General features: G+C 35.9%; 1 protein-coding gene across 3 annotated transcripts; it reads right to left on the bottom strand.

Annotated features, from left to right (window-relative positions):
• Position 1: 1 nt before the first annotated feature.
• LOC116842824 (phosphatidylinositol phosphatase PTPRQ) lies at positions 2–13,325 on the bottom strand. Of its 3 annotated transcripts, none has more exons than XM_032812551.1 (23): positions 12,836–13,325; positions 10,045–10,484; positions 9,609–9,896; positions 9,087–9,365; positions 8,680–8,946; positions 8,237–8,575; positions 7,720–8,037; positions 6,608–6,946; positions 6,063–6,350; positions 5,749–5,955; positions 5,517–5,622; positions 3,854–4,080; positions 3,699–3,775; positions 2,986–3,120; positions 2,787–2,909; positions 2,555–2,703; positions 2,313–2,448; positions 2,169–2,235; positions 1,993–2,091; positions 1,077–1,178; positions 722–778; positions 489–650; positions 2–402 (listed from the first exon to the last, which is right to left on the bottom strand). In XM_032812551.1, the coding sequence occupies exons 2-23, from the start codon at positions 10,469–10,471 to the stop codon at positions 395–397; spliced, it is 4,200 nt and encodes a 1,399-aa protein (XP_032668442.1). In that variant the 5' UTR covers positions 10,472–10,484; positions 12,836–13,325; the 3' UTR covers positions 2–394. The 3 variants fall into 3 exon arrangements, with proteins under 3 accessions (XP_032668442.1, XP_032668443.1, XP_032668444.1); XM_032812552.1 differs by lacking the exon at positions 12,836–13,325 and adding an exon at positions 10,769–12,748; XM_032812553.1 differs by lacking the exons at positions 2–402; positions 489–650; positions 722–778; positions 1,077–1,178; positions 12,836–13,325 and adding exons at positions 1,643–1,868; positions 10,769–11,041.
• Positions 13,326–15,421: the final 2,096 nt, after the last annotated feature.

The raw sequence follows: 15,421 nt of genomic DNA, 5'->3' as shown, positions 1-15,421 counted from the left end.
ATTATATGCATATCTATAATTCTTATTAACTGACTACAAAATTCCTTATTTGATATTTACAAATATACTCGTAATTCCTTTTAATGACAATCTCTGCTTTCATTTTATCCAATTTTAATTGGGCTAAATTATTTAAGGCATATGTCAGGTAACATTGCTGGTATTACACTTATCAATATCACATAATATACTCTAGTGTCATATATGCTCATACATGGGAATGTTCGCGCAAAATTGATTATTTGCACCAAAACAGTATGTGCATGATTAAACTGAACATATCCTTATTCTAAGAGTTTCTGGATTATAAGAATATATATTTACATATAATTACAAATTGTCTTGATCTATGTATTCTCTGATACGTGGAAATTGTATAATCCAGTCATCTCTTTCACAAATCTGCAAAAATAAAAATATATTTATAAATCTTCATAGTTAAAAAGAAAAATAAAATGCATGTTTCAATAGAGAAGAATGGAACTTACTGTCTGTTGCATATTGTGAACTGTCGCTGAGTAAATCAGCTTCTTTTGAATAAGTTATCAATGGATAACTTTCTTGTGTTAAGCTTTGACTGCTTAGTTTGCACATTGAATTCTTCAAATTTAATGATTTATAAATAACGCTTTCCAAAGTTCGGGCTTTTTCTGACAAAAAAAGAAAAAAGTCAATATAATTTTTAAAATAAAGATATAATTAAAAAAATACCTCCACTCACCTATAATGCTGTGACTTTTTGCGTCTATGGCATCCATTGACTTGTATTGCCTCAAACCTTAAAGCAAAATTACGTGAAACGAAATCTTCTTCGCGTGATACAAATAAACACGTATACAATGGTTGCGTTTGGCAGTTTCAGCTCTTCTAGTTAAATCTAGTATACATCAGTCGAATCTTTATGTTATTAAGTCATATATTAAACATTTATTCAAAAGTGTTCTAACAAACGCTTCCTGTTCAAACGCAACCAATGAATCATATATTGGACAAAATTGCTTCTCCCTCTCGCGCTATTTAATCTTCGGTCCAACGTACAATAGCTTAATTTTCGCAAAATTGCATTCTACTCTTACCACTGTTTATCGCACTTCTTTGATGTTCTGCACATGAATAAGGAAAGAGATTGTGGATTGTTTCCAGAGACTCCATAGATACGGAGCTATTATACCTTTTTACTGAAACAACATATATAATTATGCAGTAGATTAAGAAACACAATAATTGGACGTAATTATGCAATACGTAACCGATTGTGAATACCAAATTTTTTTAACTACCTTTCTAGGAGAACAGGTATTATAATGTTATAACAGGTATTTTAATGTAGCATATGATTTTCTAGTTTTTTTTTTTTTTCATGAAGATGTTTTGATCAAACATAATTGCTTTTCTGAAAATTCTATTGTTTGAATATATCTTCAAATTACAGTCTAAATAGAATTCATAAAATTAGGATATTGTCAACAGTAATGAGTTAGATGGTTTCTAAAAATATTATAGATTTTACTAAATTGTGATGAAATTTGTGTGTGTATGTTTGTAAATTATTTAATGCAGAATCAAATCTTAGAAATCATTGTTTATTCTACATTGCATAACCACGTCCTATCCACAATGAAATAAACGACCAAAGCAGGTATACATGCCAGAAAATTTATTCACCAAATATATGCAGAGAGACAATGGAAGTTACCATGTGAGTGTGTTTAAACACATTATTAGATAACATGAGAAAAATAACGAGTGCATTGAACAAGACAAGAGCAACAAGCAACAAGAGAAGACAGCAAACCGAAAACAGAAGACAGCTCCAAGCATTTGTTCCTACCTCATCATGTGTTAAATTATAGTCGGAGACTCTCATTCTGTAGTACAAAATAAATTAATGTTATTTCTACCGTGCTTTTTTTTTCAGTACCATTAATAATACCATAAGAGAAAGAATTGTTTAAGAAACCATATTAACCATATATAAGATATATTACATACGTATTTCAAGATTGTTGACTAGATTTGCATCTGTATTTGCTGTGTCTTTGACTTTTTTCGAGATATTTTCATACACTGGTTCAACCGGAGGCGGCTTATCTATGTGAATGTATTTATCATTATAGATCTCCATTAAAAAAAAAAAGTACTAGACATAATATATAAAAATTACTTACAAGTTTTTAAGAAATAAGGATTCTTGAGTACTTGCTTGATACAGTTATATATATAAGCGTATTGACTCTACAAATATATAAAAATTTATATATTTTCTGCATTATATAAATATTAATACACAGAAAGATATGTTTATTATTTACTTCTCTCTGCACCATATTTATTCTCTGGTGCCGCAATCTATACACTGTCCCGAAAACATCTAATTTCCTATTATCTCTGAGATGTTGTAGGAGAATATCTATCGCTATTAACGTTCCTGTTCTGCCAATCCCTGCACTGTAAAAAAAAGAATAATGTTCCATATTTGACTAGTTTCCCCGTTATTGATTAGTTATAAGTTATCAGCTTAAACGGTTCGCGGTTTAATCGTATTTATTTGTACCTGCAATGAACGACAACGAAACCTTTATTTGCGGTAATATTGCGACGCATTATCTGGCAGAAATTAATCATTGGATCGAAGTCCTCCGGAACGTCATGATCGGGCCAGTCTTTGAAATGCAATTGAATAATGCTTCTCTTTTTATTTTCCTGTAATTATTATCACTGATATAAACACGTTTTATATGTGAATATTTTTCTTTATGTGTGCACGCTATCTTTTTATCACAAACCTTTTGTAATACAAGTGTTCTTTGAGTATATGTTCTAAAGTCTAATTCGCTCGTACAACGTATCGTCATGTTCTCGTATCGGAAGGTTTCTCTAATCGTTGGATAATACTGATGACATTTCTCCTGAAAAAGGGAAAGATCAGTGTGCAAAAAGAGGATACTGCATATTACGTGAATATTACCGAAAAGCGGAATTTACTTTGCCTTTCTCGATCAACTGGGTCAGCATAACTATAATGTTAATGTTATACTGATCGACCATCCTCCAAAAATCATAAGTAGTTTCTTCCTTCGGACCTTGGCAAGCTATGTATTCATCTTCTCCTGTATATCCCTGAAACACACGATGACATATTTCATGAAAAATCGATTTATGTTATCTGTCATATTATGTTTATATAGTCTCTGATAAGCCGAGTTTAAGGAGTAAACAGAAATATCTCTTCTTGAAAATTGTGATGACTTTTTTTGGGTGGGACCCGATTGACTACGGTACGATTGGACATATTATAATAATTAGTTCGACCTGATAATTCACTAGATAATTCTTTGCACTGGTTGGTGGTGTCCAATCATACCGTAGTCAATCGGGACGCTCCCATTTTTTTTCTACAGAAATGCCATGAGATTCTTCAGATTCTTCAGATTTAAAAATCGAATATCTCAATAAATATATCTCAAATCACGTCTTCATTAGACGAAGAATTATGTTTATTTAGTCGTTATCTGTCTGCATTATGGGAACATAAATTATCATAAAGATGTCTTTTCTTCTTTCAGTTGATTATAGTTGAACAATTATTCATATCTGACGACATTCTTGTAAAAAAAATCATTTTATTTGCCAATTGCAAAGAGATATTATCTCTTGCACCGATATACATATTATCGGGCACCAGATAGAGTACTTACTCTTATGAACGATGCGTTGATATAATCGGTATTAGGATCATTGTCTATTACGTCCAGCTTCACTCTTGAGAAGTCATCTAAAAGTGTGAATCACATGTAACATTTCATGCAAGTCGCGCGCGGGACTAGAAAGAATCATAAGATTGATTTCGTACAGGGCAAAATATCAGAGTAACGATTTTTTTTTCGATTAGCCTGCAAGCAGGCAGCATTCGTCGGCATCTGCAAATCGACGCTGAGCGTCTGTAGCAGTCGAAATTCATTACTGAGCTTCCCAGGATTGTCAATCAATTGTTGGCAGTGGGCTATAAATTTCTTTCTGGTGAACGGTGCTGGTACAGGTGAACCGGGCATGTCGGGATGTAAAAATCTTCGTAACACTCTGGAATAATAAGTATTGCGATTAAAACACGAATTTCACCGAAACATAAATTAATCATATAAGTAGGTACAATATAGGATATACCAACGTGAATCGGATCAAAATGAGCTTTGAAAATTTTGTCTCAAATGTGCAAAAAATAACTCTTGTTTGAAACAAAATACTAGTGACAACTGCACCACAGCTTATTTTGATTCGATTCGCTTTGGTTTATCCTGTCTGATGATATTCACAGATGATTTCTGTTCCAAGAATCCGTTTTTCCTTCTCTATCTTATTAGTGAGTTATACGCGACAAAAACAAATACGCGATGATACAAGAAACGATAATCCTGATACACAAAACATAAAAAAAGTTAATAAGCATATAGAATCAGTATCTTCGTGAGCCTAACGATTATTATGATAATTGTCAAAAAGACGAGTAGAAATGTGCGTAGTAGCACTTGTGCTCCATACATGTGCATGTGTTTTTTCTTTCTCTTCGTCGGCACTCGGTCGTAGCGGCGCGAAACAATATAAAAGCTTACGCAACGGACGTACGCACTTAGCTAGAAACGAAAACAACGAATTGCCTCTCCGGAAGTTCCAAGTCATAACCGAATTCCTGGCGATGTCGATATAGCGAGCGTTATAACGACACTGTCTCTATCACGTTATCCACCTTTGTCTCATGCATGCTCAAAAATATCCATGATAAAAATACCCGTTTCGGTACCTAGCTCTTGCGATAGCGCAGCGACGGTCAAACTAACACCTCATTCACAGCGCTCAGCCCGACTAATGTGCTGTATATCTTAACGTGTATGATAGACGCGTGCACCGAGTGACCTTGCTTATACGCTCTAGCTATAGTCTCCTCTTCTGTGAGTCATAGAATAAATATTGATCATTGTTCATAAACGCGTCTACCTGGAACGCTATGTGCGTTTCAGGGCGCGCATGACCGCGTCATCGTGTTGGGATTTTCAATATTGGTATCACGCAAAACGACGCCGATCGATAATTCTTCTCAAAACTTGATGCGAATTTCAACGCTTTCGCTCATAATTCGGAGTGATTAGAAAAATTGTATCTTATTTCGCTATACAGTGTATAGAACGGGTTGAACGATATGTACCCAGTAAACACCAACTAACAGTAACATATCAATGTTATAATTTCCCACTCCAACAACAATGTAACTGTTGCATAGCACTCGTGTTGTATTTATATACTGTCGGGTAGGAAATTGTAACACCAATATTATGTTACTGATAGCTGATGTTTACTGGATAATGCAATTCGAGATGTGCGCATTGCAGGAACCACATTTGATTACAGGAATAGTGATTCTCCGACAAGGATTCACGTGGCAACATTTACTTTTACATTATCGACACTACCGTCTATTTTTTCGCTTCTTGATGCATAAAAATAACGGAGTTATAACTTACACATACGGCGAGCATTTCCGCACGAGCAACATCATCGTCGTCAATATTCCCAGGGAGAGAATGCCAAAGACGATCCCAATGACGATAGCGACATTCAGTTCTGCGTCTGATATTACGAATTATGGAAAAGAGAACAAATTAAATGGCACGCATATTCGCGCTTTCGTTATATAATTTGTTTGAAGAGGGACGTTCATTTATCGAACATGCGCTACAACTACGCCGTACTCACTAGTTTTTACCACGAACAAATTGGAATCGGCGTAGCCACCGTCGGTGAATGCCCTCATGCTAACGTGGTACCATGTATTCGGCTTGAGGGGCCCGTTGCAATAGAGCGGTCCGTTTACATCATTAAACGAGATATCCTTGCAGATGTCCTCCGCCCCGATTACAAACTTGACGGCTTTTATGTTACCATAATCAGCTACATAGTCCGCTGAAAAAGGAGTCGTTGAATATTTAACAATGCAACGTGCGCGTGCGACGTTCGAGTCTCGCGCTTCGCAAACAGTAATCCTATGTCTGCACGGACATATCACCTACGATAAGGATTCCACTTTGGACGTGTCGCTTGATACGTTATGGAGAAGTCGCTCATCATGGCCTCCTTCCACGAGAACACGTTAGGCCATGGCTTTTTCGTCAGATCGAACCTCATGCTCGTCGGTTTATTGTGTCCGAATTCCGACACCATAATGGCGTAGTACTTGACAGTGCCGTTTGTATCAGGAAACAAGGGCAGCAAAACAGCGGCCGTCGTTGTTGATTTGATCGCCTTGAAAGGATTTATGGTGATCCACGTCACGTATTGCTCTTCCGGCTGTGGTGGTACTGCGACAAAGAAGAATCTTTTAAATATTTATACATATTTATACGCACGCGTGACTCGTTTCCAAGAGGATACAAAATCGAATTTTGGGCTAACTAACGTTTGGACGTTAAATATGTCGAAAAGTGTTAATACCTTTGTCAATTTATACGACTGTCCAAAATTGGACGTTGACTCTTTTAAAATCAAAATTATCAGATATATCCTTTTGGATAATTTCAAGATAAGTGAAATAAATTATTTAAGAATTGATGCTTACTGCCAGGAGGATACAATATGCCATCCTTACTAGTCACTGGTCCGAGCGCATCGATTTGTAAAGTTTTGGGATACACCGAAAAGGTGTAATTATAATCTCCCCTTAGTTCTTGCAGATTTACCAAGCACATGTAATCATCCTCGTAATTGATGCATTTCTCTAATATGAAGAAAGTGTGATTGTCGTATCCGTCTCTAATACCGTGAACCGACACATTGAAAAATTCGAGTTCACCGTTTAAAGAACATGGTACACCCCACGATACAATCGTGTCTAATATATTTATATTGTTCGGATTCTCTTGGATAGTGTATGTCAATTTCGAGACTGCACCTGAAACTGAATAAATACACAATGTTAGAACAGTAAGAGAAATAAGATACACATAGTATCTATTAATAAAGCGTATATATATATATATATATATATATATATATATATATATATATATATATATATATTTCTTTTTTTTTCATGATAAAACGACGAACGTAAAATGATGAAGTAATACACAAAAATAGCTCAGCACTTAAGAGGATACTGGAGTCGATGACGAACTCGAACAATGTCAATAATGCAGAGACGATCGTCACTAACATAATCACGCTATTTTTTTTGTATTTCTTGCATATACAGAATTTACATGAATGTATGTTGCTTTGTTTTACTATATTTTTTACTATAACGGAAAACCTAACCATATATGTGTAGAAATCTTTTTGCAAACTTTTTCGATATATTTAAGCTTTTAAAAGCAGATGCGAGAGTAAAGCAATGTTCTTCAAAATTTTTCTGTTTAGAGCATCTACACTTTCGGCATGTACAAACTGCGAAACTTTTGGATTAGGCAAATATTACGCTGATAGATTGAGATTTTACATTAAAAATTTTTTGTCCCTTTTCGTCACATATCGAGCAATGCTCCAATTTATCTTTGCACATATTTTCATTGCGTAAAAGCATTTGTAATTCTGTGTAACCAATACGACGTACACTTTACAGAAAAATGTCAGTGTTCTGTCGGTAAAGTTTTCAGCTTCAGCATCCCCTTAAGAGATTAACAGCGATTTCTATATATAACAAAATAAATAAAAATAGGACACGAAACATACTTGCCGCTTTGCTTTGGATTATTTGAGGAACACTAACATTTCCCCATCCCGCACACGTTTTTGCTCTCATCGTTATGTTGTATTGCCTGTATGCTTTCACTTTGTCATAATCATAAGATAATGTATCGTTAAGTTTTACGATCTCATCGTTCTTGGGTGTTTCGGAAGCGCACCAAGCCGGAATAGGGAAAAGCGGCGTCCAAGAGAGCATAATCTCGTAATTTTCCACGATACCGGGTAAATATTCCGGTTCGCTCCAAGTTAGAGAGAACTGCGATTCCGTGATTTTCGTGACGCGCAACAGAGGCGAAGAGGGCACTGAAATCAACAACAAATCAGAGCGTTAACGCATTGGAGTAAATTTATATCGTTCAATATTGTAGCAATTTATGTTAAACACGATTTCTAATACGAAACAGTATTATTAAGTCGATAAATAATTAATGTAGTTATTAGTAACTAAATCAATTGCGAGCTAATTAAAATATTGTTACGATAATAACGCGCGCGCGCTCACCATCTTCCATTGTCCGAGCGACAATTCCATTACTGAAGTCGCTGGGCCCGGCTGTATTAAAAATGTACGACTTGCAAATGTACTCCGTGAAAGGACTTAGATCCGATACGGTCGTGTTCATAACAAGGGGAGAACCTTCATGACCCTCCGAAGTTATGTTTTCTATGGATCTACCGATCAAAAGCTCGTACCCAGTCCCGTTCGTCGATGTATGATTGCATATGGTTATTAGGGAGATTAACGGACAATGATTATTATCTTCCTCGATACTCACGACCAACGATATGCTATTCATGGCAACCAAATCTCCTTGATCATGCAATAATGGCGGATTTTTTCCTGAAATACAGATGTATTGTTATTTATATTATTGTAAATTACGTTAACGTTTAATGTAAGTGAGTGAAGTGAGGTAATGAGTACGGCAAAAGCATCGCGCTTACTAGTCCGAGTCGTCGTGTTACTTTTGATGAGCACACTTCCATTTTGATCAGCCTCATTTACTGCGTTGACAGATACGGTATACAAGGTGCAAGAATACAAATCCGTGAACGTTATGTTCGTTTCTTTAATTCTGGAAGTAGAATTTTTGGGCATTATAGTCACTTGGTAATGCTTTAGACAAGTCAAGCCAGACTGCGGTGGCTCCCATTGGACGGTCAAGGAGAAATTGCTCGGTATTATCTCCATGGATTGCGGCTCCGACGGTACTGCAAATTGGCGAATCGGAAGGGAATTTGTGCGAATGTTGAACGACGCACAGACTGTCCTAGAATCGACGGAAAGTGGACTTAACGCTGTGGACGCAGCGTGTCCACTTTCCGCTAATTCCGAGACACTTAATACTCACTCGGCGAGGCTGTTGTCGCGTTTACACTCACACCGACGGATTCCACGGTTAGCGTCACCGTTTTAACGTTGAACTTATACTGCGTACACGGCTCGAGATTGCTAGCGGTATAATTTACGACGAAGACCGCGGTCTCATTACATGATTGCCCGATGCACTGCACGATCGAGTAATTCGATATGCATTTCGCGTGTTTCTCGGGCGCTAGCCAAGTTAATTGGACGCTACTGACGTCGACGGCGCCCACACTCAGAGAGCGTACCTCTCCGATTTCAGAAACTGGAAGAGAAAGAATATTTTATTAATAAGGATACTAAGAGTAATTAATATGATTTACTGCTTTATTAATAAAGATATTAATAAAGATATAAAGTTACTTATATGCTTTTAGTAACTGTTATATTTACTAACGAGTATCGCCGAGTGTCATGTTGTGAGTGTAAAAAAATCTCTTTTGAATGGATTAATTCCAACTAAATTTTGATCTCTTGTGGATCTATCAATGTGGATCAATATACTTACTAGTATCGTTTGTCGATGTTTGTAAAAGGGCTCCAATATCAGATCTCCAATAATCCGTGATAATTTTCACAGTGAACGTATACTGCGTGCACGCATCGAGATTGGTCGCATTGTGCGATGTGTTGTGTTCGTTCGTCTCATTGCAATTCTTGTCATGGTCGCATCTTTCGACCAAGTACATTATCGATATGTTACGATCGTTCGTTTTACACGGAGGTTCCCACGACAGTTTGATCCATTCCGTGCCTATTTCGTCCTCCTTCAAGTTAATCACTTCCCTCGTGTCTTCTACAAAAAATATAAAATAATATATAATAATATAAAATAATACACGGATATATTAATATGTACAATAAGTAAAAACGTCAAATTAGATTTCTATTAATTTCCATCAACAGATGTTTTGCTGATTTCTAATAAGAATCGCATTAATTACCCGTTGCGTTTATTGGCCACACAGAATTACAGGTTGACTTCATCGTGGTCGAAGAGGTCGCATCGTCGGTGGTCGTAATAGTTTGTGTATATTCAGTAGTCGAAAAGGACGACTCATCGGTATCGATCTGAAAATTAGTCGTCGAGGATCCATCCCTGGTGGTTACCTTATGCATGTCGTCCATAGTCAAATTTTCGTGAATCGTGGAACCATCGAGGCTGTCTGTAGGTCCAAGATCTTGGCTCGTGAGACTCGCCATGGACGTAGAATCACAGCATGTGTAATTTTCCGTAGATTCAGTATTGTAGTCTGGCTCCATTGACGTGGAGCTCGTGGTCCATGACGACGCGAATGTATCATCATCGCAACGTGCGCAGAGAAAACAAAGAACGTGAACGAGCAGCACTAAGCGTTTTTCAAAAATCATGTTCTAAGACGTGCTGCAAGTAGAGAAAAATTGAATGTTAGTTTTATCCTGATTGTTAGAAAACAATTTTATTTGTGTTACTTGGTAAAAGGAAAAATTGATTTTAAATGAAATAAAAAATTCCCAAACGGAATCTACGATTTTGTTCTAAACAAAGCACATTTGGACTACAAAACCGGAAACTCATATATTCATATTCGTATATTCATATTCATATATTCATACTCATATTCATTGTATTATCAACCTGAAGATAAAATATTAAATTATTATCATTAAATAATCTAGAGCACCTACTTTATATAATTTTACGTGCACGATACTATTTTCTTCAGAGTTGCGATGAAATATTCAAAACTATTTTCCTCAAAAATGCAAAAGCATGAATATATCCGTTAAAATGTAGCACAGTCAGCTTATAACGCAGGACGGAAATGCTTTGGAAGCTGATGGTTACCCGCAGTCATATCTGTTTCCTTTCACGCCCATTAAAAGGATTGCATGCGTGATGACTCAAGAAATATGTCCAACTTTTGTGAAATTTCTTCTTCTCTTACATTCCACGCACTTCTGCACTGACAAATTTTCCAAAAGAGAAGATTTCAGGAAGTTAATTTTAATAAAAAGTCTCTCAAAACTTGAAATATAATTTTTTCCAATTCAAAGCGACTGGATCACATCGAATTCACCGTTGACAATCGATATTCAATTATAACATAATATGTGATATTCGCGCACGAATAAGAATGTATACAGATTCGCTCGCAACTTGCAAAAATTAATAAAACTATACGAGATAGCGTTAATTGTTGTCAATGGTAAAATATCGTCTTCGCAGTGCGGCGGAAAGTAATCTACATATTAATATTTCATACATTATGTATTTTATCGCGCAAATGACTGATTATAATATGACTGATCCCCTGATGCTGAGTATTTACTGTTGCAGTTTCATTAAGCACCGCATTCTTTCGAATTGATCAGCAGCAGTGTTATCTCTTTCCTGTTTTTTTTCCTCTCATAGCCCGAATTGAGAAGCAACACTCACTCATACGTTCGCTCTATTTCGTGTTATCGATTCCGCGCGCGATCGCCCAATAGATAATCCACGCTCACGATAGCATCGGCCCGCGGGTTTCTCCACGACTGTTTGAAAAAGGTGGAGAGGAGCGTCAGTGACTCGCCGTCGTCATCAGCAGTTGTCAGTGCTTTCGATAATCATTGCCCAACCACACGGCTCGTTAACAGCCTTCCGCCCGGTTGGTCGTCTCTCCGTTCTGCTAGTTGATATCGCTGATAACGAGCTGGAGTCCACTCGCTTGGAGAGTACACTCTTCGCGGTCACTTTATTAAACAAATACAAGCGCCGGCTAGCCGATATCCCGCGTCGCATATACGATTTCTCGCATTTTCCACCTCTCACGAAGTGGAACGCAGAGGAGCGAGGGTTTGGGTTTTTGCGTCTATATATCTCTGATAATCTCGCGAGGAATTATCTCGATTCCGCGCGAACTTCTGGACGATTCGCATTGTGCAGTATAATTTCGTGTGTTCTCTCTGTCAATTGTTATTCTATCGAGGTTTTGATGTGTATAAACTGTTGAGTCAACGAGTTCTTCTGCCGACTAATCACCGAATTTTCCGCGTCGCGCAGCTCGATAACGCTATCAGCGATTATTCTCGCGCCGGTCATCAAAAACATGTAAATACGCATCGATGTCGTCGTATTATCGCGATTTATGAAAAGCGACAGTTTTATCGGAAATAAAAATCAGATCGCTCTATCAGAAAATCACTTTGTCGAGTGCGATAATGGCTTTATTCGTGTAATCAATTAAAATAAATTAAATTCCTTCTCTTTCATATATATCTTTTGTTATCGCTGGGTAGCACAAAAATACTTGTCGGAACTCTGAGGTAAAAATTATTTATTGTTACACCATAAAGTACCTCCCACTTGTAATTAAATATGAAACAAAATGAAACAAATATGAAACAATAGTTTCATTATCTTTTCATATTATTCCACTTTATAGTTCACAAACAGACCTTTCGTTTCCAATCTTAAAACTTAAAACGAAAAAAGAATACCGTTATCTTGATATCGATGATTTATGATAAGAATTTTTTGTTAGAGACTTGTTCAAAATGTATGATAAGATTTCATGTGATTTAACTGCTAATCAGTCTGTACTAACTAATACAATTCGTACATTTATATATAAATATAAAAAATGCTTTTATATATAAATATAAAAAAAAGCATTCGATCTCAATAAATTTTTATTCAAGTTCTATCTATCTAACTGTATTTATCTCGGAAATAAATTGGATATGAATTAAAAAACTTATACGGATACTTACTTTACTCCATTGGTGTTGGAATATTCCAAGGAGCTCGCAGGGAGGAATGAATTGCTCTCCAGGAGTCCTGAAGAGATCCCGAGAAAATTGATGAACACAGCGCACACGGCGGGATAGTTTCGCGAGCTTCGTACGTGTAAAAATGCGAAAAGAGGAAGCGGAACGTTAAACGCGGGTTCTCAGCTACGCTGGCATCTGCTTACGAGGCGGAACTTGAAACCATGTGCTCCTTCAAAGCGCAGCGACCGCCGCCGTACTGCCCCCACAAAGATCGTTTGGAAATAGCTCGGCAATGGTGTGCCCTGTAGTCAGGCCTGTAGGACCCACATACACACGCGCAAGCAGGTACATCTACCTTCGTGTGAACCAAGTCCCGAAAGAAGCAGGATTCTGGGCCTGGCTCCCTTCCTTTATCGCCCGCTGCGTTAGCGCTGAACATGTGTGTAGTATCTCATCTATGTTTTACTGGAGGGTTTGGAAACAAGTAACTAGACGAATGAGGGAACTTTAAAAACTGAATAGCAGGGAATAATTGGAATAATGTACATTCAAAGCATATCGAATCGTCATAATTGTAAGATACATTGTCGCTATAATTACACTCTCATATCTGATTAGTTACAACAAAAAAATATTACGTATATATTTACGAATTAAAAGAATATAAATTAGCCGATTTAGATATGCTTGTGTTACCTTCGGTTATTCACAGGCCTTTGGAACTTTTAAAATAATTAATAGTGATCTTTCGAAGAGCATTAATTTAGTCATTGCTACTTTGTTAATTTATACTACAACAAATAAATAAAAAAAATTAAATTTCGTTGATGTTTAAATTTACAATTTACAAAGCATAAAACAGGCGTACACAAGTGTACGCATATCTTCTTGAAGAAAGTTGAGATAAGTCTATACCTTTTCATCCATGAGGACTTTACCCAAGTGACCACTTTATATTATCGCATATTCGCAATATAACGCGATTGCATAAAAGCTTCTTATCCTATCGCAACTTTCAAAATTTGCCAAAGTTGATATCAAGCTATAGTGCTAGAAGTTTTATCGCAAACATGAGATACGACGCGGCAGGAGTGAATCCATCGGTTTCTCGTTTCTTTTTCGATTTTTATTGTAGCGTGTGTACATTAGTGTATATAGTTACTGAATACACTCGTTGCGTTGGTCAACTTGATGTGCAGCGAACGCACGTTCTACTGGTGTTTCTTCAGCGGAGAAGTTTGTTAAAAGATGTACGCTTCGTGCGAACTTTATAGGTATTGTTTCGTCGTGTCCGACTGCCACCAGCAGACACAACGCCTGCGAAACAAAAAGAAAACGTTAACAACAATAGCAATTTACATCGGATAGTGAAATCATGTAATTGTGATTGCGACTACATACCTCCTCCATTTAAAATCTGATGAACTTTGACTCAATCGATCTTACTAGCCACCAAATACTGGTGGAATAACAAACTGGAGAATTCATTAGCCTTGTTATAATCAAGCACATAGGGAATCTATTTGATTAACGACTCTCTGCTTAATGACCATTATTGTTCATAAAATATGAAATAATGTTAATGTTTTAGGAAAAAGAATGACTGTTAAAAAGATCATCAAAAGGAACAGTCAATGTATTTTTAAACTTCTTCACATGATTTTTGTTTCTGTTAAGCTTCTTCAATGTATACCTGTATTCATATATGGGATACTGTTGACTTTAGCTTTGTCGGAGTATTGCTGATTACCAAGAATGAAAATTTATATCTTAAGCTAAATGTGATATTCCTCAATTTGATTAAAATCTAAGTAAATATATGTATCTAGGCTTTTTTAATATGAATATTTAATAATATTTAAGAAAAACAATTTTCTTACAATATCTAAAATTCTAACGCTACCAGTATTATATGTATTGTATACAAAATGTTAATACATGCAATATTAACAAATGCATAATAATATATACAATAAATTAAACATTAAAGAATATTATGTGCTAAATAATATTACGTATGTTTTATTAGTTTGTTATGCACATTAACAGAATATCAGACAAAGAATTTGTAATATTCTCCAAATAAAACAATTAAATATATGTAATTTTTACATATTTTTATACTCTTTTGTCTTATTATATTATATTTAGTTCTTCTTACAACGTATCAAAGATGCTTATTATAATTTATCAGCAGGCTCATAAGTTATGATTTCATCCTAAATGTGATTATCTTTTTCAATTTATGCACCGACATGTTGTTTCAATTCATAAAGAGATTTTCCATTTCCAAATATTTATAATTAAAAAGAATTTTGATGAGATCTGAATAAGTTTGTACAAAATGTACAAAACAAAATTTCATGGATTCACCACTAATTTGCATCTCTTTCAGTTTTTTCTTTAATAATCTTCTAAGACACTTTTACATGGAGAAAGGAACTTAAATGTGTAAGTAATTAATAAATATAAACACTAAACAGATCAAATTTTTTTTGCACGAGACAAGTTTGCCAATACGGATTGAGGTGCAAATGTTATGATTCATACTGCCCTCACCAAGTGTGAACTTGACTCTCCTTCCGC

Source organism: Odontomachus brunneus, unplaced genomic scaffold (genome assembly GCF_010583005.1).
Source record: "Odontomachus brunneus isolate Ranch 3 - 2012 unplaced genomic scaffold, Obru_v1 Obru_scaffold_027, whole genome shotgun sequence".
Classification (NCBI taxonomy): domain Eukaryota; kingdom Metazoa; phylum Arthropoda; class Insecta; order Hymenoptera; family Formicidae; genus Odontomachus; species Odontomachus brunneus.
This window is presented reverse-complemented; position numbering and strand designations above follow the sequence as displayed.

Coding starts and splice junctions, on each gene's coding strand:
- LOC116842824 (XM_032812551.1), bottom strand. CDS start 10,471: ATGATTTTTGAAAAACGCTTAGTGCTGCTCGTTCACGTTCTTTGTTTT. Junction 5,623..5,748: donor TTTGTTCGTGGTAAAAACTA/GTGAGTACGGCG, acceptor TCGTAATATCAG/ACGCAGAACTGAATGTCGCT. Junction 3,121..3,698: donor TCAACGCATCGTTCATAAGA/GTAAGTACTCTA, acceptor CGTGTGTTTCAG/GGATATACAGGAGAAGATGA.